The sequence below is a fragment of the Aquarana catesbeiana genome, linkage group LG03, assembly GCF_042186555.1.
Source record: "Aquarana catesbeiana isolate 2022-GZ linkage group LG03, ASM4218655v1, whole genome shotgun sequence".
Taxonomy (NCBI): Eukaryota; Metazoa; Chordata; class Amphibia; order Anura; family Ranidae; genus Aquarana; species Aquarana catesbeiana.
This window is the reverse complement of record NC_133326.1, coordinates 581501043-581528959: the sequence shown is the minus strand read 5'-3', so window position 1 is coordinate 581528959 and position 27917 is coordinate 581501043. Positions and strand designations below refer to the sequence as shown.

At 40.7% G+C, this 27917-nt stretch overlaps 1 protein-coding gene across 2 annotated transcripts in view; it reads right to left on the bottom strand.

Annotated features, from left to right (window-relative positions):
• Positions 1–27917, bottom strand: part of TACR1 (tachykinin receptor 1) — a 425921-nt gene that overhangs the window by 204891 nt on the left and 193113 nt on the right. For both annotated transcript variants that reach the window (XM_073621978.1, XM_073621977.1), the window contains exon 2: positions 670–867. In XM_073621978.1, coding sequence (XP_073478079.1) covers positions 670–867 — 198 coding nt within the window. The remainder of the gene's footprint in view (positions 1–669; positions 868–27917) is intronic.

Sequence of the window (27917 nt, the reverse complement as noted above, 5' to 3'; positions counted from 1 at the left end):
GTCGGAAATTCCGAACGTCAAGAACGCGATGACGTACCAGACGTACGACGAGCCGAGAAAAATTAAGTTCAATAGCCAGTGCGCCTCTTCTGCTTGATTCCGAGCATGCGTAGAATTTTGTGCATCGGAATTGTGTACACACGATCGAAATTTCCGACAACGGATTTTGTTGTCGGAAAATTTGAGATCCAGATCTCAAATTTTGTTTGTCGGAAATTCCAACGGAAAATGTCTGATGGAGCCTACACATGGTCAGAATTTCTGACAACAAGCTCCCATCGAACATTTGTTGTCGGAAAATCCTATCGTGTATACAGGGCATTACATTTGCTTGGGAATGGGAACCATATTTTTTACTTGATGAAAATACATTTTCACTAAGAATCTGCCATAGTTATCACCTGACCCCAATAGTTCCCTGTCTTCAATGTACATCTGCATTGTAAAACCCAAGATTCAGATTTCATTGGAATATTTCTGACCTCATTACGATAGCAAAGACCTTCTCTCCTGAAATTGGCATTTGACCCCAGGTAACCATGGTTCAGGAGCATCACAGTAAACTTTACAAACCCCAGTATATCAGAATGATCATAAAATACATGTTATTATAATGACAAAAATTGAATAAGAAACCAACACAATTTTCAGAATAGCATGTATACTCACACTTGTTCATACTTTCTGTTCTCCTCAGAATCGGGCCAGTTAAGATAGCAGATGTCTCCTCCCTCCATAGGGTAGACATCTGCGTAGTACCCCAAAGGAAATGCCATACAGAAGGAGAAGCTCCAGATCACACAGATAACTATCTTGGTGGCAGTGGCAGATAGTCTTGGTTTTAGGGGGTGGATGATGGCCATATACCTGTAAAGGAACACACAATCATGTAAGTAAAAGTATCATTATACGCAATGTATTATTATTGGTTTTCTATAAGTCAATAAGGAACAGATTGCTGATCTCGGATTCACATCTGCAACATACACACTTCACAGCAAGTGTGCTCATATGCACCTTACCGTATCTCTTAACAAATTAGAACGTTTTCTTTCTTGGCTCGACTGAGCAGGTGTGCAATCAGCAGAACTGTCTTTTAGGAAATTGTTATGTTAAATCATGTTTACAATAGACTATAATCCAGATATAGCAAAAGTGCAATGCCATCTGACAGGATTGAGCAGTAATCAGATTGTCACAATGATGCCAGTGAATTACCCTGGCTTTCTGTTTATAGCCCAACTCCTGGGGCCAGTCCTCCAGACGGGGCATTAGTTTTCATACCTTTAACCTACAAGCCTTGAACAAGTACTCCCTGTAGCACTGAGATTATTGACTGTTCTAATGATTTGTATTTCTGTCCACCCAGTCCCAAGATTTACACAGTTCTGCCACACAGTGCAGTTATTTTTAAAGTGTATCTCTAGACAAAATCCACAATCTTAGAGTTGTCACTAGGAGCCGGTGAGGGGGAATCGTCTAAAGGGGACACCTTTTCTAGGAACAACCATCTAAGAGGAGAATTTCTCTCACTTTGGGAGATTTCCTCTAACTTCCTGTTGTGTTTCTAAGACAGAATGTGAAGGGAAAATACCTCAGTGACATAAAGAAAGCAAAATAATAATCTGGCAGGCATTTTAATCCTTCTCTACTCTATTCATAACAACAAAAAAGGTTTTGGCTATGCATATACTTTAACACTCCCAAGCTTTTGACTTTTGAACTCATCACTCTGTGACTCTGCTCCCTCCTCCTATTAGCATGTTCCATGTTAGTTCATGAGTCCTGCAGCACAGCCAATTGGCTCCTTTTGTTGCTTCTCCCTTTCCCAGGCTGAGCTGCTGTACAGTGGATTGCAAGAGGCTAAAATCAAATCTAGGTACTTACACTGCTTTGATTACAAAAATACATTTGACTATATCTTAAAGTATACAGAGCTTCATCTACAGTATATGTCTTGCTGTCTTTTAATAATAAGCTCCTCAAAGAAAGCAATCAAACCCAAAACTGCCCTGTGGGTTTGAATCTCAGTGGGGGTACATAAAGCCATAAAGCAGAGGGAGCATAAATTACACCCCAAAAATTCTGGAAAACAGACCAATCTACACCACAAATCAGAAGCTCACTATAATCTGGCTGCAGTAGATTACATAGAACTCAGATCCAGGTACAGTAAATGGGATAGGACTTTCTGACTTTACCACATTACAATCCTTTCTGGATAGCATTAGCTCTTTGTTGTCTAAGGAAGTTATACATAGAGCAAATTGTGAAGAATTGCCAGTATACATGGAGCAAATTGTGAAGAATTGCCGAAATGGGTCTCACAGAAAGCCACACAGAGAGTGCAAGGTTCACTGCCTCCCCCAAGTGCACCATGACATTTGGGTGGGCTAAAGACCAGTTCTGGATGGACACTTGGGTTTATTCAGTAAAATAATGCAAAGAGTGATGATAATGTGGGCATACAACATGTAGTAACCCATAGTAACCAAGCATAATCTTCTATGCAAAGTGAAACCTGATAGGGTTCTTCACACATTATCATTGTACTTTAGATAACTTTAGAAGGAAGTCTGAAAATACCTCCTTGCAGTGGTGCTGCACCCACACTGCAAGGGATACCTGCTTGTTTACTGTATGGGAGATTAAAAGCACTTTTACTTACCTGATCCTCTGCTCCACCTGCATTATGCTCTGGCGGTGGACTGTACCTTGACATCATTACATCCAATGCAGAACTATGGATGGCGGTCAAGACTTTAGACCGTTGGAGCATGGGGGAGAAGACGCTACGAGAACCGGTCTAGCGGTACAGAAGAACAAAGGATCAGGTAAGTAAATCTTCTTTTCCATGTCCTCTACACCTAAATGAGCAGGTAAACCTTGCAGTGCAGGCACAGGCTGATTGCAAGGCAGAATTTTCAAGTCTCCCGGAGTTGGGCTTTAAGTTGTTTAGCATGAATAACAGTACAAAAGCATCATGTACAGTATCCCAAAGCAAATAAGATCATAGCTGTTTTGTAGTCAGTTTTTCTGTTGGCTAAAGGCTACTATGTTTTAATCATCATCCTTTGTTGAATAAATCATTTGCCAATAGAGTTGACATTGTTTCCATATAAACAACCAAAGCTAAAGTTCAATGATGTTCTACAAAAAATAAATACAATGTTGCAAATTTCACAATCTTTTTGTGTAAATAATGCTACTGAGGTAGTCATTTGGCATCCTTTAGTTTTCTCCAGTCTGATCTCAAAACGGCATCCTTTATTGGATGAAAGCTAAAAGTAAATTTTGTTGTTTTGATTTTACAAAACTTATCACAGAACACCTTTAAACCAGTCCGTTCTGCTTGATCCAGAAAAGTACAGTTCCTGCAGTGATTTGGCAAAAACACCCGTACTGGCTAGTGAGGACTTGTAAAAATAGAACGATACATGGAAGGTTTTTCCACGGAGCATTACTTGGCTGTCATCTTATGTACCTCACTTTGTATGTTCCATAAAGACACTGCCAATACTTCAACAACATTTCACAAGTCTTAGCCACAATCTGCTGGTAACAGAAGTATGCAATTCAGTAAGGATCTACAGATATATTTTTGAATTTGGAAAGTTTTGTGACAGAATTTGTGAACACTTTAGGTTTTAGCTGGCTTATCTACTTAAACTAAACATACCAAAAACTGTGTAAGTTGTAAAAACTTTTGAGTCTAATTTACAAAATATTTGGAAAATTGGTAATTAAAAAAAAATACATATATGATTGAAAACAAATGTTCACGTTACCAAGTTTTGCAGTAAGATCACATTAATATTATTTTTTTTCTAGGAGTAAAAAAACCCCATAATTTACCGTATACTTTTTGCTATCAAATTATTTTAACAAAATGTGCAAGAGTCAGAAAGGTGCTATTTATGCATGAAATGTATCTGAGATGTCTCTTACATAGGAAGAAAGCTTTCCTTGGACAAATGTGCACAATCATTATACTGTATTAAAGTATTGTTTGGGCAATAACTGCTTTCAAGGAAATATCAATGAAGGAGGGTGCCCACCTGATGACCTGGATAAAGTACCTCTCTTTGATGACCGATCCCAACATCAAGAGTGTGACTTACCATGTGAGCTGCTGCCTGGGAGTGCAGGCTGCACAGCTCAATTTTCTCCATGAAGAGCTCTGGCAAAGACCAGGTACTTTCAGGTGTTGTCCCCATGATGAATCTTTGCCACCCACTTGTTGTGATACAACTGTTAATCTCTGTTGCCATTGTCTGACTATCTCCTCTGGTATTGGACCCTCAGCAGTGATTCTGACTTTGATATTTTCTGTATCTTCCCTTGATCTGAAATGAGGAATATCAAAGCCCCTAACCCTGACCAGCAGAAATTCTCAGTAATGAAATGCCAAATAATGATGACCCTCATACCATATCTTTCCCACCCTGTTGTCACCACACCAATAAGAACATCAAGAGTCTCTACAATAACGATTGCAAGATAGAAACATCAAGTCCTTTTAGCTCTACCAGCCAATCCATCCCTCATAATATATCTCATTGCAATCTTTTAACAGCTGCTACACCCCATTGGATGTGGATGTAAACCCCATTCATGAAATTTGAGCTGGACACATATCTGCAGTGTTTTCTTATCTCTCATCCAAGCCCTAAGTCCCGTGCCTTTCTCCTGCTCCATTCTTCTGTTATCAGCATAATAACATCTGACAAGTTCTCCATCAACTGTGATAAAACCAGGCTGAAATTTGTGTCAGCGAGGGTGCTATAAATAGATTATCAGAGCATTGATCTATTCACAGCACAGCTCTGCATTGTTTTTTCCTTTCTCTGCCTATGTGGAGAGGGGGTGTGTGCCTTTCCTCCAATTAGCTGTCTCACAGTGTATGGCAAGAATCCACACAGGTGAATCAGGAAGATAAAATTCTAACATAATGTGCACTTTCTAAACAGTACAGTATATAAAGCTGAAGACAGCAGATATACTTGTAAAACTTATGTAGGAGGATTTGTTTAATCTCTGTGTATCATCTGAGGCCGTTCACTTTACTGGGAATATGTAAGGGTTTACATCCACTTTAACTCAATGCTCAGACAGCCTCTAGATGCAGAAGTGAATCTGTTGCTCATGTTTTAAGCTTTTAGGCTTGAAATTTCCTCACCAGCAAAACCAATAAAAAATAAAAGTATGTCAAAGTCCCAGCCTTCTATCAGACGCTGATTGGGTTTTAGGCCAATACAGTCACACTGTCAAGAAAAAAGGCTGACCATCATCTCCCCTGGCATTTCAGCATAGACAATGGATACTCACAATATGTTCCCAGAAAACAACCAAAACAAACATGGCACTCACAGGCTGATGGAGGAAAGAAAAGCCCATTATATTTAAATGATACTGAAAAAGAAAAGAAGGGTCCACCACATTACAAGAGATATGGAACTAGGTGTGCTCATACTAGCAGGTGGCTCTGTCCAAAAGCTGTCACTTCATGACAGCAGCATAACTTTGTAAGCACCATAGAAAACACAGAAAGCAAAGAGGTAAAGGAAGGCACATCAGGTGTAATGGACTTTTATATTAAATTACAAACATAAAAAGTGAAATAAAAGTTTGCTACAGCGTTCTTTTGAAGCTCTCGCCTATGGCAATGACACATTATACAAATACATATAATCATAAAGTGAACAAAGGGATCCTGGGGTAAAAATAAGCTGCCAAAACAACTGTTGTATAACAATACATAGTTCCCTCGCCTTTTGTGATTACAAATTTGTTCACTGCTTTACACTGGATGTGCGATGAAACATACATTAAAATGCATAACACGTCTTTCACACCAATCGTCTCAATTAAGGGTGGGTAATTATGTAAATTGGATTAAATAGATTTCCTCTATAATGCCTGGAACCCAGAATCCATAAATAAGTACCATCCAGCTAGACTCCATTCATCATCAGTCGTAGTACTTGACAAAGCATAATTCTCAGCATAAATGGCTGCCTCTAGAGCTGAAGGTCCCTCTCTATTAAGGGATGAGGAAGGAGTCACAGTGAGTATTAGCCTAGAAAATTGAATCTAAATTGTATTAGTGGTATAACAACAGGTGTAGAAGAGATAATGACCACCAATGGGGTCCATACAGTGGTCCAGCGTAAGGCCTGATTCAACCATGCTTGTTTCTCTACTTCTCATTGCACAAATGGAAGTAACATGAAGTTATGTATTATTAAAATCTAAGGTCCCTAACTTACATTCATATATACATATAATATGGATAATTTAGGCAGGACCCAATTAACCTTCCAGCATGTCTTTGGAGTGTGGGAGGAAACCAGAGTACCTGGAGAAAACCCATGCAGGCACAGGGAGAACATGCAAACTCTGTGCAGGTAATGCCATGGTTGGAGCCAAACAGACGACCTTGTGCAGCCAGGTGGAAGTCAAGGAAGTCAGGTTGTCCTGTCAGTATCATGTGGCTCCAAAAAAATTAAAAAATCAGCTGAGCTGGTGGAAAATTATCAGCTGAACAATTAGATGCAGTCACTTTTTGGGTATTCAGTTTGCCGTGGGTCCCACAGCTGTCTGAATATGAAAGAGGTCACTGCAGATTTCACAATCCACGCCGTTGAGGCTGAAAGAGAGAAATGTGCACATGTATGGCTATACTTACACTACTTATATTTGCCATGTTTAACTTCATGGTATTCAAGAGATTCAAGTGAATAAAAAGTCAAGTAGCCCTCATTCTCATTTTGCATCAAGATCTACAGGAATTTAACTTCACTCCTAAACTGCAAAACTGACTGGATTCAGGATAAAAGCTCATCCATTGCATATGTTCTTAATGTAAACCCACCATAAACCTGGGCAATTCAAAGTCAATATATAATGAAAAAAAATGATATGCAAAGGTTACCATCAGTGAATGCTGCATCTTCAAATGAGCAATAGATCCAGAGATATAGGCAGCTAAATTTATATGGAAATCTTTACTTTTCCTGTAAAAAATGTAAATCCACCTGCGCTTATCCATAGCTTCTTGACTCCTTGTGCATGCTTCGCTGCAAAGTTACTAGTTTTAAAGTGACAAAAGGTTTGCTTTAAGTTTTAGAAAATATTAGTGGCATTCTCCTCTGGTTTAAAAAAATCAAATTAAGCATGTATTCTTGCATTCAAAAAATACCTTCTGCCTCCAAACCTCCAACCCCCCTCCTTTTTTTTTTTTCGCTACTGTGATATGACTTTTCGTTAGAGGGTGGCTACGTTCATTCTACATGGTCTCACTGTATGTAGCCATCCCAAGATGGACTATGGGATTTTTAGTATGCACATGACCACCACTACCATGTGCTTCACATTCCAATCAAACTGAATTGAAGGGGAAAAGAAAAAGTATTGGAACTCATGTCGTACGTTACAAGTATGCAGAAAAACATAGAATGGAAGGCACTGTCACGTCTCTAAAAAAAAAAAACGATGCATGCTTGAATTGTTTTTCAGAGGTGTTTGAAAGACACCGAGGAGGTCATATGTTGCCTCCTCACCTCCTAGTTTAACCCAATAATTGTCATACTATCGCGTCACAATCATGTGCATGTGATTGCAATCTCACATGGTCTAATAGAGCTGTAAAGATACGTTCAGCAGAAGCACCACTGGCTAAAAGCAACGTGTTGTTTAGGTTTTGCTACAACATCATGGCCGTGGCATGTGTACAGCTGAGAGTGATTGTATTGCTATAGTCGAATGACGGCTACAGTGTGGTCGCACATTTCCAGTCTACTGACGTCCTCCCAGAACCCTGCCTCCCCTCGCTCCCCCAGGACACAGCTGATCACAGATCAGGGTAAAGAGACAATCACAGCAGCCCTTTACCATGTAATCAGCTGTGTCCTATCCCAGCTGATTACAGTGTATACAGAATTTGCTCGTTATCGCCAGTCCTCCCCACATTTGAGGAGAGCTGGTAAGCGGCAATCCACACAGGGGACATCTTCACCGATTATCAGTGCCCTGATTATTAGTGCAGCCCCAACAGTGCTTCCTTTCAGTGCCCATCAGTGATACCTGTCAGTGACACCTATCAGTGCTGCCTAATTGTGCCCATCAGTGCTGAATATTTGTGCAGCCTCATCAGTGTCTCCTCCTCAGTGCCCATCAGTGCCCATCAGTGCAGCCTATCAGTGCCCATCAGTGCCCATCAGTGCAGCCTCATCGGCGCACATCAGTGAAGGAGAAAAATTACTTTTTTACAAAATTTTATAGCAGAAACTAAAAAAAACTTTATATTTTTTGTTTACCTTTTCTGTCTTTTTAAAAATTTTTTCGCAAAAATTAAAAAACCCATTGGTGATGGTGATTAAATACCACCAAAGAAAAGCGCTACATGTCTCAAAGAAATTATAAAAATGTTGTTTGGGTACAGTGTTGCATGACCACGCAATTGTCGTTCAAAGTGCGACAGTGCTGAAAGCTGAAAATTGACCTGGGCAGGAAGGGGGTAATAGTGCCTAGTAGGCAAGTGGTTAAGTAGTGAAAGTGTATGGATTATATTTGGAGTGTCACTTTAAACTGAATAAAATGTATTCCACTATGAAAACTATTCAAATAAAAGGGTCACATTACACGTGCAGCAGTTAAGTACACTACATTATCCATGCTTTATAATATGTGTGGTCGAATCAAGTAAGCCTCAGTAACAAATGACGGAGAACACTGTAAACAAGTAGCAGGAGTAACCAAATATGGCAGCCTATACACAGCACCCGGGTGTTACATGACAGGATCTGCATAAACAAAGAGTGTCAAGTATTGTAATATTCAGTGCAGCTACTATATCAAGACCCATCCAGAGCACGGGGTATGTTTATGTTTGTGTGGATTTGTAATTTCCTTCCCTTTAATAACACCCATTATCACTCATAATGCGTGCACGCCTTTTCCTCGCAGGTGGTTTTATCTTGACTTTCTTCAGATACTCATCAACAAGAGGACCCAGTCTTTTAACTTAACCATTTAAGGACTGAGCCTCTTTCTGAGAAGTTAAAAACATTTTTTTTTGCTAGAAAATTACCTAGAACCCCTAAACATTATATATATTTGTTTTCTAACACCCTAGAGAATAAAATGGCAGTTGTTGCAATACTTTCTGTCACACCGTATTTGCGCAGCAATCTTACAAGCGCACTCTTTTTTGGAAAAAAATACACTTTTTTGAATTAAAAAATAAGACAACAGTAAAGTTAGCCCAATTTTTTTTTATATTGTGAAAGATAATGTTATGCCGAATACATTGATACCCAACATGTCACGCTTAAAAATTTGTGGAATTCGCTCGTGAAATGGCGACAAACTTTTACTCTTAAAAATCTCCATAGGCAACGTTTAAAAAATTCTACAGGTTGCATGTTTTGAGTTACGGAGGAGGTCTAGGGCTAAAATTATTGCTCTTGTTCTACCAATCGCGACGATACCTTACATGTGTGGTTTGATCACCGTTTTCATATGAGGGTGCTACTTACATATGCGTCCGCTCCTGCATGCGAGCTCGGCGGGACGGGGCACGTTTAAAAAATGTTTTTTTTCTTATTTATTTTACTTTTATTTTTTATTTTTACACTGTTCTTTAAAAAAAAAGAATTGCGTCACTTTTATACCTATTACAAGAAATGTGAACATCCCTTGTAATAGAAAAAAAGCATGACAGGACCTCTTAAATATGAGATCTGGGGTCAAAAAGACCTCAGATCTCATATTTACACTAAAATGCAATATTAAAAAAAAAATGTAATTTGAAAAAAAAAATAAAACTGGCCCTTTAAGAGCTATGGGCGGAAGTGACGTTTTGACGTCACTTCCACCCTGCAATGATATGGAGACAGGTGGGGGCCATCTTCCCCTCAGTTGTCTCCATGCCTAGCAGGAAGAAGGATCCACTGACAGCTCTGGTAAGCCGCAGAGGGCACTGGAGCGTGACGGGAGGGGGGCCCTCTCATGGCGAATCCGCCGCAGAGACCACTTTTATCTGAAAGTGGACCACCCGCTGAAGAAGAGGATATGAGGGTTATGGCAGCTAGCTGCTGCCATAACAACGATATTCCTCTTCAAAGTAGCGATGTAAACCTGCGGCTGGCGGTCCATAAGTGGTTAATCTTGAGACTTAAAGCCCCAGTGATGCTGCACTTAAAGGGATAGTTCACCTTTACCACAAAACTGCCTATGCAGATAAGGGGTGTCTGTAGATAAAAACAAACTGTGCAGCTCTGACTAAAGTTGAATAACGCCCTTGCTGTAGGCCATTTACATACCTTATGAAGCCTCACTGGAATACTCCCAGGACATTGCTAAGTGAGGCCTAGTTATTAATGCTCACCTCCACCATCACAGAAGTGAGCTCTCAAATGCTATGAAGAGAAAGCATATGTGAGGGGGTCTGAATCAGAGAAAGAGCTCACTCCTGTGATAGTGGAGGTGAGCAGTGATGACTAAGCCCTACTTAGCAATGTCCTGGAAGTATTTCAGTCAGGTTTCATAAGGTATGTAAATGGCCTACACCTATAGCAAGGGTTATAATCAACTTTAGTCAGAGGTGCACAGTTTGTTTTTATCTACAGATGCCCCTTATCTGCATAGGCAGTTTTGTAGTAAAGGTGAACTGTCCCTTTAAGCATATCCATGGTCAAAATGTAAAATGCATTCTGCATTATTTTTCAATTATACTCCTACTATATTATTAATCTGAATGATCTTGACAGATACTCACTATGCCCCCAGAGTATGTCACAGAATTCACAGAGCCTACAGAGAACTACGGAGGTGTCGAGAGGAGTTTCAGGAGGCGGGGTCAGTATAGAAATCACAGCTTGCAGTCAGTAAAGTACCATGGGATGTGTAGTCCTTGGAAATTGAAAGTAAAGGGCAGAGGAGAAGCTGCAAAGCATGCAGGGAATCCAGGAAGTTGTGGAAAGAGTTGGCCAGCAGACAGGCAAAACTCACAACAAAGAAGGTTTTCCAAGTAAGCTTATACAGGATTGTCAATAATAAAAACATTTTTGCATAGCTACTAATGATGATGGTAAAATGAAAGCTTATGGTGTGGTTATCGATCTCCTCCCTCATCTCTCTCTTACTTTCCTGATCTCTCGGGAAAGTAAAAATGCTCCCTTGCAGTTGGGCTTCTCCCACACTGCAAGATTTAAAGTGTTACTAAACCCACAACAGTAAAATTAGTCTGTATATGCAGTAAAGCATGCTTGTTATACTTACTGTGGAACCTAAGGGGTTAATCCTGCACATTGTGTAAAAGGGCTGTTTGATCCTGTCTTCTCTGATCCTTCCCTTCTTCCACAGTCCCCAATCCATCGCCTAATAGTACAGAGCTTTGGGGGCACTCTGCACATGCTCAGTTTGGTGTGTATTGCTAGAGTTTTTATTTGGAAGGGCGTATGTGGTTGGCACAGGGCCAATCAGCACTGTCCAGACAGAGGGTCAGGGGTAATGCAGCCTCATAGGACAGTCAGAGGAGAATGAGAACTCCTCCTACAAGCTTTAAACAGACACTGATAGAAGTTACAAGACTGCTATATACTGCTGATGAGAAAAGGTATTTAGCAGTTTATAGTTACTAAAATAATTGCATTTCTATGTTCTGTGTGCTGTGGGAGACCAGATATAGTGAATGCAGGGTCCTGGGTTTAGTAACACTATACTTATTTATGTCTAGGGGACATGAAAAGCACTTTTACTTACCTGATCCTCCTCTCCACCAGCTGCTGACGCTCTCCTCTACTCTCCTACACTCCATCAGTAGACTATGCCTTGATATCTTCATATCCAATGCAGGGTTATGGGCTCTGCATTTGTCTTGATGACATCAGAGGGCATTCAACCACCGTGGCATAGGGCAGAAGAGCCTGCGGTGACTGGTCTTACAACCCAGTGGAGCCTGCGGAAGCTGAGGATCAAGTAAGTCAAATGTTTTTGTGGCCCCTTAGACACAAACAATTATTTAACCTTTGCATTGCAGCGGCAGCCTGCATTGCAAGGGAGTGGAGTTCAGTTCTAATGCAGAAGGGTGCACAGTTGACAATTTTGTGAACTTGAAGCTCCTCCCACAAAAAAAAATATTCCTTATATGGAAACTTGGATGCATTAGATTGGATTCTGACTTGGACCAAGACTCATTAGCGTGCATCTGCTGAAAAATGTATATTAAATAAAAAAAAAAAGATGAGCTCTTTATCCTTTAAATCCCACTTCATCACTTTAAATATATACTTTAATTATATCCACTACATCTTTACCACTGTGCAATGAAAGCTCCTCAACCCTACCATAACCTGTGGCCACCGATGAAATTCTCTCCTTGCAGCCTCTATTGTACAGAGCTGACCTACCGTACATGAAAATGTACAATCATTTGTAGTATAGTTGTTATTAGCAGCAAGAGTTCCTTAGGATCTGAAAGTTATTTCAAGGGTTCCTCCATGTTAAAAAGTTTGAGAATGGCTGCTTTGATGCTTTGACTAGGAACATTTAGTGGGAAATGTGTGTGTATATATATGTGAATTGATGAATGCACTGGGCATTTTATGAAACTACAAGCTGTACTGATGTTCCATAATTTCCTGTTGCTTTTACTTGTGAGAGGATAAGGATTCATGCACTCTTACATTTGGATATCACAGCTTCCCCTAGCATCCAGCACTATCTGACACAAGGGATTTTAATACTTGCTATGGTAGAGGAAGGAATAGCAGGGAGCACTAGTGAGCAACGGGGGATCAGGATGGTCCATTTGCAAAGACTTTGTCACTTTGCCCTGAATGGGTAAGGTGACAGCATCTCTTAAAGAAGTTCCATAACACTTAAAAGGTTTGTTTTTCTCCCAGTCCTCAAACAAAATTAGACACAAAATGTTTTTTAGAATTTAGATGTTATTAAAAAAGCATAAAAATTCACTGCACCTCACCACTGTTTCCTGGGATGGCCGGGCACTAGAAATCCTGCAAGAACGTTTCCCAGCCCATTGTGTAAAGCAGGACACCAGGAAGTATAGAAAGAGGGGGCTGAGGTCAAAATTTTTGAATCTTTATTTATAACATCTTTATTTTTAAAGTTTTTTTGCAGTTGATTTTGTTTAGAATGCCAGGGACTAGCAGGAAAACACAGCTTCTATTTCAATGGAAGGTCCCCTTTAAAGGATTATCTGTTTGCCAAGCCAATGCTATAAAAGCTGGCACAAAAACGCTATTATGAACATTTTTCATCCAGCGTTTTTCAGAAATTTTTTTAGCTTATAGTGTGCAAAGAGCCTTATGCCGCGCACACGCGATCGGAATTTCCGTTGGAAAAACCATCCAAGGAATTCCGCTCAAACTTGCTTTGCATACACACGGAAAGTTCTCTGAACTTTCCACCGTCAAGAACGCGGTGACGTACAACATTACGACGAGCCAAGAAAATGAAGTTCAATGCTTCCAAGCATGCGTCAAATTGCATGTGTAGGAATTTTGCACGTCGGAATTGCTACAGATGACGTTCGGAATTTCTGATAGGAACTTTTTCCGTCGGAAAAATAGAGAACCTGCTCTCAATCTTTTGCTGGCAGAAATTCCACCAGCAAAAGTCCGATGGAGCAGACACACGGTCGGAATTTACGACCAAAAGCTCACATCAGACCTTTGCTGGTGGAATTTCCTATTGTGTGTACAGGGCATTAGGCAATCTTCTTTCACTTGAATGTTATTAGAAATGATAAGAAAAGTAAACAATTATATAAATACTATGCGAAAGCGTGGATGATGTAGCAGTGAAAGACAATCAGTCCAAGCAACATTGAATTGTTAGATGATCAATTATCAGAGTCCTGTCTGGGAATGTGATGCATTTTGTTTCCGAAAAAGGCCCTTCAACTGGGGGCCATGGAGCTAGAAAGAGCAGTACAGTCATCCATGGGACCAAAAAGAGGTACTGCACTTACTTATGGGCAAAAAAGAGGGGGGTAAAAAGGGGGGGGGGTCAGGAAGAGGCTGTCTCTGTCCCGGAGGCTCACTATGGATATGTCAAAGTATAACTAAAAGCAATACTTTTTGCTTAGTTTTGGATAGAATGGAGAAGCATTACAATGCTTGACAGTTTTTATTGTTGTCTGTTCACCCTCTCTATTTTACCATTATCATTTAAAGTGAAAGTAAAAGAAAATCCCAAATTTTGGGTTGTCCCCAAAAAGTAATAGAGGAGAAATCTTCCAATTTGGGGGCACTAGTTCTGGTGAGTTGGAGGTCCCCAAGGAATTCCCTTAATTTCTAGGGATTTCCTCTCATTTCCTGTTTGGCTATGGAACAGCAAGTGAAGGTAAATCTCCACAATGGGACACAGATGGCAAAAAGAAATCTGACAAGGGTTATAACCCTTCCTTAGGCTGGATTCACACCTATGCATTTTTAGTGCTTTTTGCATTTTGCAGATTTGCACTACAGTCCATTTAACATGGTTTCCTATGGAACATGTTCTGTAGTGCAAATCTGCAAAATGCAAAAAGCACTAAAAATGCATAGGTGTGAATCCAGCCTTACTCTATCCAAAATGAAAAAAAAAATGCCTATAGTTCTACTTTAAGGAAACACATTTTTCAAAGTTAAAGCAAAGTGAACCACGCCTTCTGAAGACCTTTTGGCTTTCTCTTGGTCAATTAGGTTTTTTTTTTGGTTTTTTTTGATTGATTGAAAAAAATCTGAATGGACTGCAGCTTTGGTTGTATGCTGTGGCACATTACTATGTCTATCTTACAAATCTGAACTACTTTGCTCGCTCTGATACATGTTTCAGGCATTTACCTTCAACACCTTCATCTAAATTGTAGATAGCTTGCCAGTACAGTAATAGCAGTATTACTACTCTGAAAGTAGTATCTACAGTATAAGCTACCTTGGTCCTCTATGCCAGTAAAGGTTTTTAGAATATCCATAGCCTCCAATGGAATATGTTTGAATTCCCTAATTACTTATTGAAATTGTAGTCAGTTAACAATAGTTTACCATAAAATGCTCACATAGTTTTTCAAGTGCTTACAGCAGCATCCCATGTGGCAAGCTTAATCCAAGCATTTCCCTCCAGGCACATGCTTCTGAGGGTCCATGTTGAAATAGTGGAAGAAAATAGATAATTATTCTTACAAAAATGGATAAAAATGCAAGAGCACGACTATATTTATGAATACAAATGATGGTAAGATAACATCAGATCTGATTGAATCTGATCATTCAAAGGAAGAAATTTTCCGCAGCATTCTATCCTTTCTTTTAACAGTTTGAGAAGTCTTGTTTGATAGTATTAAATTAAAAATAACTTATATGCATTAAAATAAAGCATGAGATATGATCAGATTAAGGAGAACAGTAAAAGACTAAAACTCAATGAAAGTTATACTAGTTATTCCAGAAAGGTACTTTTACCTTAAAACTCCAAATCGTGTTACAAGCTTTAAAAACCTTTTAATTTCAACCTAGGGTGCATACACTGAGGAACTAGTGAGGCTCAGTGGAGCGTAAAGTACAATCTCAGGAACACTTTCTTTTTTTATCTTGGTTAGAGTGGGGAAAGGTTAAAACTTCTATCCTTCTGCGCAGAAAGTAAAGGGGAATCTTACCAGCATGAAGACATACAGTACATCCATTAAAATCAGTCAACTCTGGTAAAATAGTTTTTATTGAAGAGGAGTTATGAATATTACAGAAAATCTTAAGTAGGCACAATACAAGTGTCACAATAGGTGCTAAATAATGCAAAATAAGATACAAAGTGCTGTCTGTGATCTTCAGTGTAACTCAAGGATCGGTACAAAAGGATATACAGACTGCAGAGTAGAGTAAATATGGAGCCAGGGCATGTGAGGAGGATAAGGAAGAGGTGGAGAGGGATTCAAACAATTCCAGTCTACTTACTATGGGGTATGATGGTGTTGTTATAATTCTAGGAGGCAGCAATCAAAATGTGTCAGCATGAGGTATGTAACCTAAGGATCCAACTTTCTTTTGGTTTTTTTAGGCACAGAGTCCATAAGTTTGCTGCCTTTTTTTATTGATCAGGGTCCAGTAAAGTCTTGATTTAATTCAGATTTTTTAAGTGGCCTGGACTGGACTGCCATGGTTTAGCAATTATTTGCTTAGTAGCAGTTGTTGTGGAAATTGTGAAAATGTCCCCCAGTGTCAGTTTTGCTGTAATACTCTCATGTGAGGGTATTCGAACATACAGACGTTGGTGGAAGACCATTGGCTGCGGAAACCTTCCTGTGCACACGGCAGATCTGCTTGCTCTTTTAAGGATGTTTGTTTATACCTCACCAAGGGACTGGCCACTCCATGGCGACCGCATTTAAACTCCTAAGCAAATCTGCGTACATGGGAACCATAGCATAACCATATAAAATTATGGCCCACTGAGCCATGATAGAGTATGTCTCGCGTCATTGGTAGCTATTCAAGGCTCCCCCTCCCCCTCCCTCTTCCTGTTCATTGATATTTAAATAATAATATTTAAATAAACCAGTTAGATTCGTTTTTTTAGAACTGAGCAGACAGGAAGTTCTTTGCAAGTATGCAACAGTAAGTTGGTGGGAGGAGCTTGGGGTCTTTTGACTGATGTTTGGAAGTATGACAAAATCATTTTGGCTTTTAAATTTAATTCCAGTTGTTTTATACTGTAATACAGTTTTGGGTAGAGAGCAAACAGGAGGCATCCAAGTTATTGTTGTAATAGCTAGGTACAGATAGAAGCCATAAGATTGTTTTGAATAGTGGAGGATAGTGGGGGATTTTCGTGCGGTTTTGTAGTTGTTGGACAACTAAACACCTTTAGAAGGCTGTATATCGTGAGACCGGTCGGGCTGTGTATAATAATCGGAATTCCAGTGCGCGATTGTATTAGCATAAACGTGAGGAGTAGTACACTAGCAGCCCCGCTCAGGCCGTGTACAATAATCGGGAAGCAGGGGCCAGTTATAGTGATAAAGGTCCAAACAATAACCACTCCAAAACTAAAGCGCAGGGTTCTCTGGACGCAGAGTTCGCCAAAAAGAGTGATTTGAATCCTCATGGGCAATGGGTCGTCCATGCACCCCAGTCAGACAGCTGCACAATAAATGAAATCTGGGTATGGGGCAAAGGCCATTAGACCCCTTAAAGATTGGCATATATGGTCAGAGGGTACAGTAAGGTGTATTCCTTTGGAATGTACTTTTGATGTCTGGAGGTACGAGACCCCCAAATAAAAATACCTTGGAAGTAGTTCAGCTGTGGCTTCAGAAATCTGCATTCCATCTGGTTGTTTTGTTTTTTCATTTTTGTTTTGGGAGCTATGAAATATCTCCCCCACATTTGTATCTAAATGTTTGTCTCGTGTTTTAGTCTTCTCATTGTTTGTATGTAGAAACAAGAATATGTTTGAACCTACCGCGACAGCCCTCTTACATGTCGTGGTTGCTGTATTTTAGTAGGAGCGTGAAAGTAAGGGTTACAGAGGGTTTAGTTATTGTCGGTTTTGAGGAATGTCAGTGACAATTTACCAATGTACACGAATGTTGTATTGTTTACCATTCTTTGCAGGTTAAATATGAAGGATAGAGTAATAACTTTTGTTTATAAGTATCTTTTCAGGTCCAAGGAGTTTCCAAAAGTGTGTGTACATAGAAAGCAGGTGTATGTAGATAGCTGTACACATGCATAAATACACACGCCTGAGAAGGTAAAAGTATCATAGGCTATTTCACTGTTTCATTGTTTTTTTCTGCACCATTCTAAACCCTATGTGTCTTCCTCCAGAAGTTCTTTCTTTGATGGAATTTGAATCAGCAAGCAGCAGTCTGATGAAGGACACTTCCATAAGAACCTTTTTGTCAATGGCTCCAGGTATTACACCCCAGATGGTAAGCCACGCACAGGTTATGAAGTGACCACAGTCATTAAGTTCCCACATGTCTGGGTTATTGCCATATGAGGTTTATTTGGAGGTCAACAAAAACCAGAGTTGTACTTTCCTCAGCAGCTGTCACCTACATTCTTAGCTGATGGGGTAGGTGCAGTCTCTATAACATGAACTTCAAACGGTCCACCACAGGGTTCATGACGCCCCTCCTGGACCCTGACACAATAACCAGTTTACATTCTGTCCAACCAGGTGACTGGGTCATTGTAAAGAAGCTTGAGGGACGAGACAACTGGATCCACACCAGCCACTGCAGAAAGCTGCTCAACTACACCAAAGGATGAGGAGTATCTTTGTTTATTTATATTTTTAAAGTGTATTTTCCAACTAGCTAAGAAAGCGAATAGGACACATGGTTGGGTCTACTCTGAGTCTCCACCGAGCTCTAGTACCCCAGCGATGACAGCGGTACATGATATATATGATGTTCATATTGGTATGAGGAATTTTGACAAACTAGTAAAATCCAAACAGACACTTGTCAATAGAATTTAATGATACATTTCTAGAGGGTAAAATTAATTATAATTTTAACAATAGCTCTGGTTCTTGCCAGCTTTGGTATCAGGACAACTAGGTAACCCACAAGTGTGTTTCAACTTTAGTTTGGTATTAACGTGGATCTACAGCTTATAAGATAATTCCCCTAATGTAAGAGGTTCATGTGTGCTGGTGAAACTCATCCCAGCATCTTATGTCGTGGCCGATCGTGAGGATCTGATGGCGCGAGAGAAGGTAAGAATGGCAGGAACAGCTGGAAGGGAATTGCTCACCAACCCCGACCAGGTCTTTGCATGGTTTCCTGCTTGTACACAGTGCTGGGGGGGATATCTGGCATGTATAGGGGCCAGAGTGCTGGGGGGATATCTGGGGTGTAGAGGGGTCAGAGTGCTGGGGGGATATCTGGGATGTAGAGGGGTCAGAGTGCTGGGGGGATATCTGGGGTGTAGAGGGGTCACAGTGCTGGGGGAATATCTGGGATGTATAGGGGTCAGAGTGCTGGGGGAAATCTGGGGTGTAGAGGGGTCAGAGTGCTGGGGGGATATCTGGGATGTAGAGGGGTCAGAGTGCTGGGGGGATATCTGGGGTGTAGAGGGGTCACAGTGCTGGGGGAATATCTGGCATGTATAGGGGTCAGAGTGCTGGGGGGGGATATCTGGTGTGTAGAGGGGTCACAGTGCTGGGGGGATATCTGGGATGTAGAGGGGTCAGAGTGCTGGGGGGATATCTGGGATGTAGAGAGGTCAGAGTGCTGGGGGGATATCTGAATGATTTTTCATGTAGTTAGTGCGGAGCTCCACCCAAAAGGGGAAGCTCCGCTTGTCTGCCTCCTACTTACTTGATGTCTGTTTACCTGCTCTGTCTCCATTGTAGGTGCCCCAGAGCATTACTTTGCCCAGGGGCCCATGATGCTATTAAGACACCCCTGCCCCTGCCTGAACCCAACTGAATAATGAAAGAATAGAAGCTTCTTTAGTAAATGAAGCCCAAAGTTTGGAACAGGGTTGAATTCATAGAAGAGAGACAAACAATTATCACTTTGAAAACCAGACAGTTTCTATTATATTATGGTGTCCAGCAACCTACTCACTTACTTAACTTATCATGTACTGTACCAAAGACAGTTATCTTTGTTCGTGTCTGATTCATTTGACAACAACTCTTCTTTTTAAGCTTGAAACCTACAATTTCCGCAAGCACAGAGGAGAATAAAGCCATTTAAAGAGAGAACTCCGATAGTGGTCATTAAGGATGAGTTTAGTAATGTTTAATCGAAAGCTGTACAGGAAAATGAAGGTAGAAACCAGAGGCTGTCAAAAGGCACTTGAGTTTATGTGAAAAATTAATCCTTTTAGGGTTAGAGTGCATTTTTCTTTTGGCACACACTGTCACAGGTAAATCAGAATATAATCTGTTGCAGCTCTAGTCTCTAGCATTGCTCAATGTTATTACTGTCTAGAGATGAGATCACAGACCTCAATAATACAGGTCATCAAAAAGGGACTTATGGCAATGGGTCAAGTGGGCAGCAGGAAAGAAAAAAAAAGAATCAAATAAAAAATAAAAATCTCAACATGCTTTCTTACTGCTAGTTGTGCTACATAGTGTTTATATGCTACAGCATTTTTTGCTCTTTTATATTAAATTAAGCGTGGTGGGGAATTACATGAATAGGCTTTTTTATCAAGGTCCTACAAATTTTCCTGTGTAATAGCAAATACTAATCAGGTTTTGATTAAGGCTACTTTCACACTGGGGCGTTGGGGTCGTCGGTGGTAAAGCGCCACTATTTTTAGCAGGGCTTTACTGTCGTTTTATTAGCGGTATTTGGCCGCTAGCGGGGCGCTTTTAACCCCCACTAGCGGCCGAAAAAAGGTTAAAACCGCCCGCAAAGCACCGCTGCAGGTGGTTTGGTGGCGCTGCCCATTGATTTCAATGGGAAGGGTCGCTTTAGGAGCGGTGTGTACACCGCTCCTACATCGCTGCAAAGATGCTGCTTGCAGGACTTTTTTTACCGTTCTGAAGCGCACCGCTCCAGTGTGAAAGCACTGGGGCTTTAACAATGGAAAGACAGGAGAGGCTCTTTACAGGTGCTATGCAGGCGCTATTTTTAGCGCTAGAGCGCCTGTAAAGCGCCTCAGTGTGAAAGTAGCTTTACTGTAATCTACTGAAGAAAGTGTAATTTGATTGATTATCATAAGTTGCTGTGCTTTATAAGCAGTCTTCACTGTACTACTAAGTAAGCAGCAAACCCTGGACAATAATCATAATAAAAGTAAGCACCTAGTTTAAGCACAATAATAATAATAATAGCAGGCATCTTTTTAATAATAGAAAGTATTTTCTGTAAATATGGCAGAAGTTCATTTTAAAGCAGAATTCCAGGTAAACAGCTTGAAGCGGTTGTAAGCTCTTACATATACCCAGTGAAGTGACTGGCCGCAGGTGATACACAGTGATTAAACAAATCCTACTTCATAAGTTGTAACTGCTTATCTGAAGCCATCTCTTATCCACAGCCTTATAAAACACACAGATCAAAAGCTATTTCTCAGCTCCAGCAGGCAGGGGGCAGGGATCAGGGAAACAAACTCTCTAACATGCGTTGTAACTGTTTATCTGCAGCATTCTCTTCTCTACATCCATCCAAAGAACAGAATTTAGAAAGCTTATCTCAGCTGGCAGAAAAATAGGGGTGGAGAGCTGAAGTTACACACCACAGAGCTCAGTGAGGAGGGCTCTGAAAGCTGATTGGAGGGAAGCCCCCCTCCCCACACCTTCACACAGCACACAGAAACAGAGCTGAGGCTGTCAATCAGCTGGACATCCCTCCCCCGTCACCATTTTACTCTTGGTGTCAAGAAAACTTAAGTTTTCACATAAGTGATTAATGTTAATAGCAGAGGAAGGAAGCAGCAGACAGAAATTACACTTAGTGCTTTTAATTGAGACAAGTACACACTATAGAAGGATATGCTTTGTTCTCGTTTCATGTCTGAGGTTTACAACCACTTTAATATAAACATTAAATCTGAAACATTTTTCTCTCCACAGCTTTAGTTACATTACTTACCTGTAATGAAGTATGTCCCATGACGTGCAGGCTGTTGGATTTTGTAGAAATCTTCACTACAAGGCCACCCTGTCCTCTTCCTGCTGCTAAACCTCCAGTGCTGAGGGGGTAAACAGCTTCAGGTCTCCATGCTCAGCTGCACTAAAGATGATCCCACAGGTACATGGCCCTCCTGCCCTCTCCTCCATTGAGGAAAGTTCTTTCACTAATTACTCTGCCTGTAACATGATCTATGATTGGAACAGAGTCTGATCAGTTACAGGATTCTCTCTCCCAATCACAGGTCATGTTACAGGCAAAGTAATCAATGAAAGAACGTTTCTCAGTGAAGGAGAGGACAGGAGGGGGCATGTTCTCATTGATCATCTTTAGCGCAGCTGAAGCCTGGGGACCTGAAGCTGTTAACCCCCTCAGTGCCTGAAGTTCTGCAACAGGAAGGCCAGGCTGCACAACCAGGCAGATGACAACTTTTCTCTGATTCATTAACGCAGCAATCTGTGTCATCTCTTCATCTCCAGCCTATTCCCTGTCCAGTGACCAAAGAGGTCATCCAGGAAGTAGTAAAGTTAGGCCAAAAAGTAGCATTGGCCATTGAGGTCTGCAGTGTGGCAGAGATGTGTGAATTGCAAGACTGACTGAGCAAATTTACAACTGTTTTGGCATTGCAGGTAAAACTTTTCTTGCATTGCTGGGTCCAATGAGGGCCAATATTCACAGGTAAAAAAAAAAAAAAATTTATAAATGAATGAATCAAATTTAACTTGGAGGTTTTTTTTGTAATCAGGATGAAATGATTTAGAACAACAGGAAAAAACTTTATTTAAACAAAGCAAAGAAAATTTAAGCCCATTAGGGTTCCCCCTTACATCAGAGTACCTATTTGAGCTTTCTTACATCAGAGTACCCATCAAAGTACCCCTTACATTGAAGCATTCCTTACAAGTAGTTCACTCTAGATGAGTGTCCCCTTTACATGAGAGTTTGCATTTGAGTCACCCCTTAAATCAGGGTCCCCATCACAGTGTATTCTTACATCAGAGTCCCTAACGGAGCTTCCTTACATTAGAGTCCCCATCAAAAACCCCCTTACATCAGAATCCCTTTGAGAGTTCCCTTACATCACAGCCCTCATCTGTCTCCTCCTAGATCAGAAATCTTGCAGTGGACCATAGTTTGGAGACCCCAGACTTAGGCAATAAGAGCCGGTTCACACGGGGGCGACTTGTCAGGCGACCTAGCCGCCTGACAAGTCGCCTCCCGTTCTGTACAATGGAACCGTTCTAATCGGAGCGACGCAAGTCGCTCCGACTTAGAAGAAAGGTTCCTGTACTACTTTGGGGGCGACTTGCATAGACTTCTATACAGAAGTCGTCTTGCAAGTCGCCCCGGCAGTCGAGGCGACCTGCAAGTCGTGCCGCGTCTAGTGTGAACCGGCACTAAGCCTCCTTAGTCTAACATGACCCATTAATATAATAATTGCCTATTGTGTGAGACACGTTAGACTTAAAGTGATAGTGAAGTCCTATTTTTTTTTAAATACAAACAGGTGTATACTTACCTGCTCTGTGCAATGTATTTGCACAGAGTGGGCCTGAACCTCCTTTTCTTGGGTACCCAATCGTGGCTCCTGGCTCGTCCTCTTCTCTGAGTACCCCCATAGCAAGCCACAGGGAATACTTTAAGGTAAAAATTGTTTAGCCTTTAGAACCACTTTAATTTGTCTTGGTTCAGACTTGTTTATGGGAGGGGAGACAATTCACCTGTCTGTTATCCATGTTTATATCAGTGGGATAGGAGGGAAAAACAATTACCATGTGATTAAACCTCTAGGTATATGTAGTCATTGTGCACCATTTCTTTTATCTTTGCATGAGATGAGATTGGTAATAGGTGTGTATGACTACAACTTTAAAAGGTTCCAAGACACATCATACAGTCAGCATGATCTCAATGTATATGTCCAAGCTAGAATACCTGTAAGGGACACACAGATTACTACTCGGCATTGTTATTACAGTATCCTAGAGACAAAGATTGTTTCACAAGCCGTGGTATGACTTTTACAGCATATGGTCAAACACATTACAGAGTATAATCTGTGGATTAATTTCACGTCTATCCATTAATGTCATAGTGGCAACAAGAACTAAGCTCCCCTGTCCAAAGTGTATCTGAATGGATTAGTAGCTTTAATGCGCATTGCTAAATGAGATTTCTAGTTATGATATAATCAGTGTCACAGTTTACAACAATCACAGCCACTGACTTAAGTGATTACACCATCTATTGAAAGTGATACAAAGGAAAGCTGCTAGCTTCCTCGTCTATTTGGTATGAGTTATATTTAGCCAAGCATTATATTCATGGTAAGAATGTCAAGTTCTCACACAGGATTAAGTAAGGATAGAGTTCCATATAACAGGGCCACGTGGAGTTAATAAAAGAAAACGTGGACAGAGATATAAGAGTGATAAACAAGCCTTTCTAAACATTCAATTCACTCTCAAAACTAGTTGGGCCAGTCATAAAGGCATCTTCAAAGAGATAACAACTAATCATGCTTTTGTTTTCACTAGCTAGGATAGATATTACTTCCAATGTATTGATTTCTACTGATCTTTGTGCTGAAAGAAAAAACTTTTAAAAAGTAACTCCACTTTTGTTGAGAAAAAAAATTCCCTCTGTGTGATCAATGTATATTGCAAGGATTTAACACTCTTTGTAGCAGATTCCTACCTTTTTTGCTCTAAAGCAGGGGTCTCCAAACTTTTGAAACAAAGGGCTACTTTACTGACCTTCAGACTTTAGGGGGACTGTGGCCATAGGGAGTAGAAAAGGTCCCGATGTTCGTGGGAAAAAAAATATTGTCTCATCGTTTGTTTCAGTGGGAGTAATTGTGCCTCATCATTGGTATCAGTGGGATGAATAATCCCCCATCATTGGTGTCAGTGGGGGAAATAGTGCCTCATCATTGGTGTCAGTGGGAGGAATAGTGCCTCATCACTGGTGTCAATAGGAGGAATTGTTTCCTGTCATTGATGTCACTGGGAGGAATTGCTGCCCATTGTTGATGTCACTGGGAGGAATTTTGCCCCATTATTAGTCACATAGTGTATCATTGTTGGAGTCAGTGGGGGGAAATGTTCCCCTATCTTTGGTGTCACTGGCAGGAATTTTGCCCCATCATTGGTATCATTGGGAAAAATTGTGCCCCGTCATTGGGAGGAATTATGCCCCTTCATTGGTGTCAGTGGGAGGAATTAAGCCCCATTACAGGTATCAGTGGAGGAAATAGTGCCCAAGGGCCAGATAAAAAAGAAAGCAAAGGGCCACATCCGGCCCCCCGGGCCATAGTTTGGAGACCACTGCTCTAAAGAAATAGCTGTTTGTTTTTAAAAACGTATTGCAGACTGATTCTGAATGATTCATTAAAATCAGCTGGTGCACTCTCAGCGATCTAATAAAAATCTACAGTGACTTCCCTTGGGCAGTATCTCATCAAAACTGAATTTCCTACTATAGAGGGTACCTAAAATTTTACTTGTATTGTGTGCAGACTTCTAAGAAAATCAGTGAGCCAATCACACAATCAGGTAATGACATTTCGCGGGGCTTTCTGTAAACCAATAGTAAACATCCAGATAGATCAAAAGATCATAACGTAAGCCAGAGAGACGCTGAGAGCTGACAGTTGATCAGAGTCTGCAGGGTGTCGGTGGCCAGTATGAGTCACTTCCTCGCTGTCCTTCGCAGTTGGCTGATGATGGTTTCCATTATTGTGGCTGGAAACACTCTGCAGAGCTTCCATGACCACAGCTTCCTGAGCGATAAATTATACACGGGGAGGCCGAGCCAAGTGAACGGCCTGCAGGGTCGCACCATCGGGATCTGGACGCTGCTCTCGTCTGTGATTCGCTGCACATGTGCCATCGATATCCACAATAAGACACTCTACCACCTCACCCTGTGAACTTTTCTCCTGGCGCTTCCTGTCTGAAGTCTGGATCTATCACACTGCTCAGATGACCATTGGAGTCATGGCACCACTTATGGTTGCAAGTTTCTCTATACTGGGCATGCTGATTGGACCTGGAGGAGATTATAACGGACCTCCCAGCTACCTCCATCAAGAAGAGAAACTGACACCAGAGACCCATCACCCTGTCATGTCCCCGGGCCCTCCCATCACAAGGTGCCGAAAGAAATCAGGCGGAGTGCAAGAGGAACAGAACATTCAATAATGTGTCATTTTCCTTCATATAATTTTTATTTAAATAAAGAGAAGACATTATCTGGGAAAAAAAAAAGATCATAACGTGAACCACTCCAGCAAAACACATGTATGATGGGATAGTGACTGGAGATTGATGCAGGAGATAAAACAGGAGGTAGAGACAAAATTCTAAACATCAATTCACGATGAATGTGTATCTTGTCAAATTTAGCATGATATAATATCCATATAATGTCCATGTCAATAAATGGTTTAAACCTTAGGCTGGCTTTGTGCTGTGTTAGTTTTCCGATGTGTCTCTGCACTTTTAAGGAGGAGTTAGTTACCTCAAGGCACACTTGTTTTTACTGCTATGTATTCCCAGGTTGGGTGTTTTGTTAGTCTAGAGTTACGGACTGCATGGTGCAGAGGGACTTTGATAAGACAATATGCTTTCCACATAGATTTGCAAGTATATGCTCCTGATACAGCTGCTTAAAATACAGTGTTTTTAAAGGTTCTGGCCGGGCACCCTCTGTCATAACTTGGCAAAGTGCAGAAAAGAATGTTTAATGTCAGCAATAAAAGCCTGACTGATGTTTTAACATTTCCCCACTATTTTTTAAATAATAAAAAAGCTTTTAATCGCGATATATACCAATCAGCCACAACTTTATGACCACCCACCTAATATTGAGTAGGGTAGGTCCCCCTTTTGCAGCGTGGACACCACTAGACCTCTAAAGGTATGCTGTGGAAACAAAACATATAATGTGCCACGCTTCTTTTTACCCAGTGTAAATGAACCAAATAATATAAACTCTACATATAAAGTGATCATTAAATGTATCCAGATTTCCTCTCTGAATGTGTGCTCACACCAAAATAACTAAATAACAGTGTTGCAACAATGTTACCACTGAACCATAAAATACAATAAAATAAAATACAAACATATGAAGATAATATAATGCAAGTGCCAAAACAATTGTGTAGAAGTAATTATTACAGTCTCTTAAGGCCCGTCCGTACACATGATATGAAAATCTGAAGTAAAATTTCGTCCGACGAACAGTCTGTCAATTTTCTGATCATTAGTACGGTGCTTTCAACAGCCGATTTTGAATTTTTCAAGTGAAAAAAACTGGATGTGCAGGCTATAAAATTTTTGTCGTACGTGAACACAACGTCTGACTTTCGTTTAATTAGTACAGTTTTTTTCCCCCAAAAAAATCGTAAGAGCAAGACTACGCATGCTCAGAAACGAAAGAACACATACAAAACAATTCAACACATTACATCACTTCTATAGTCTTACGAGAATTTCCCTTTCAATATGAGACTAGCATGCAACAAAAATTGGACGAAAATTCATCCGATAATATGATCGTGTGTACCTGGCTTTAATATGACATCTAGTGAAGACAGTCTATTTGTTTTGCCATAAGGCTATCTACCTGTGACCCCTTATGATTTTTACTCCATTCTCTTTCAGCCGTGTCAAAGTGCTCAAATAAACTGCCCAGTGCACCACCTCACTTGTCCTCCCCCTTTGGGTGTGCTCTCATCTGCATGAATGTGACCTCACATTTCAGTTTGATCAAACAACGCTTGCTAGTCCTGCCAGGGCTAAAAATGAATCAACTGCTTGTTCCTCCTCCTTAATGCTGTAGCTGTGTCTCTCCCATCGTGACAGTCTCATCAAGTGCATAGTTGAAAAAAAGGGAATTGCCAGTAGTGCTTATGTCGGACAACCAGGTATAATTTATCAAAAGTCCACACAAGTATCTACGCACATTTTTCAGGTGCTTGGAGCACACCGCACTAAAAACCATTAAAAATCCTTGCTTCTTTGTTGTATCCGTGTCACCTCACAGCCACCATGCTGTGGTATCTGGCACCAAGCCATCAGTATTAGTGCTGTAAGGTGTTTTTCTAGCACATCCCATAGATGCTCACTTATATTGAGACCTGGAGAATTTGGAGGCCATCAAACTCCTTGGTGTGTCCCTTAAACCATTCTTGAACCATTTTGTGCAGTGTTTCAGGAGGCGGTATGTTTCAAAGTAACATCCATATGAATGGCAACGTTTCCCAGCAGAACATTGCCAAAAGCATCATATTGTCTCC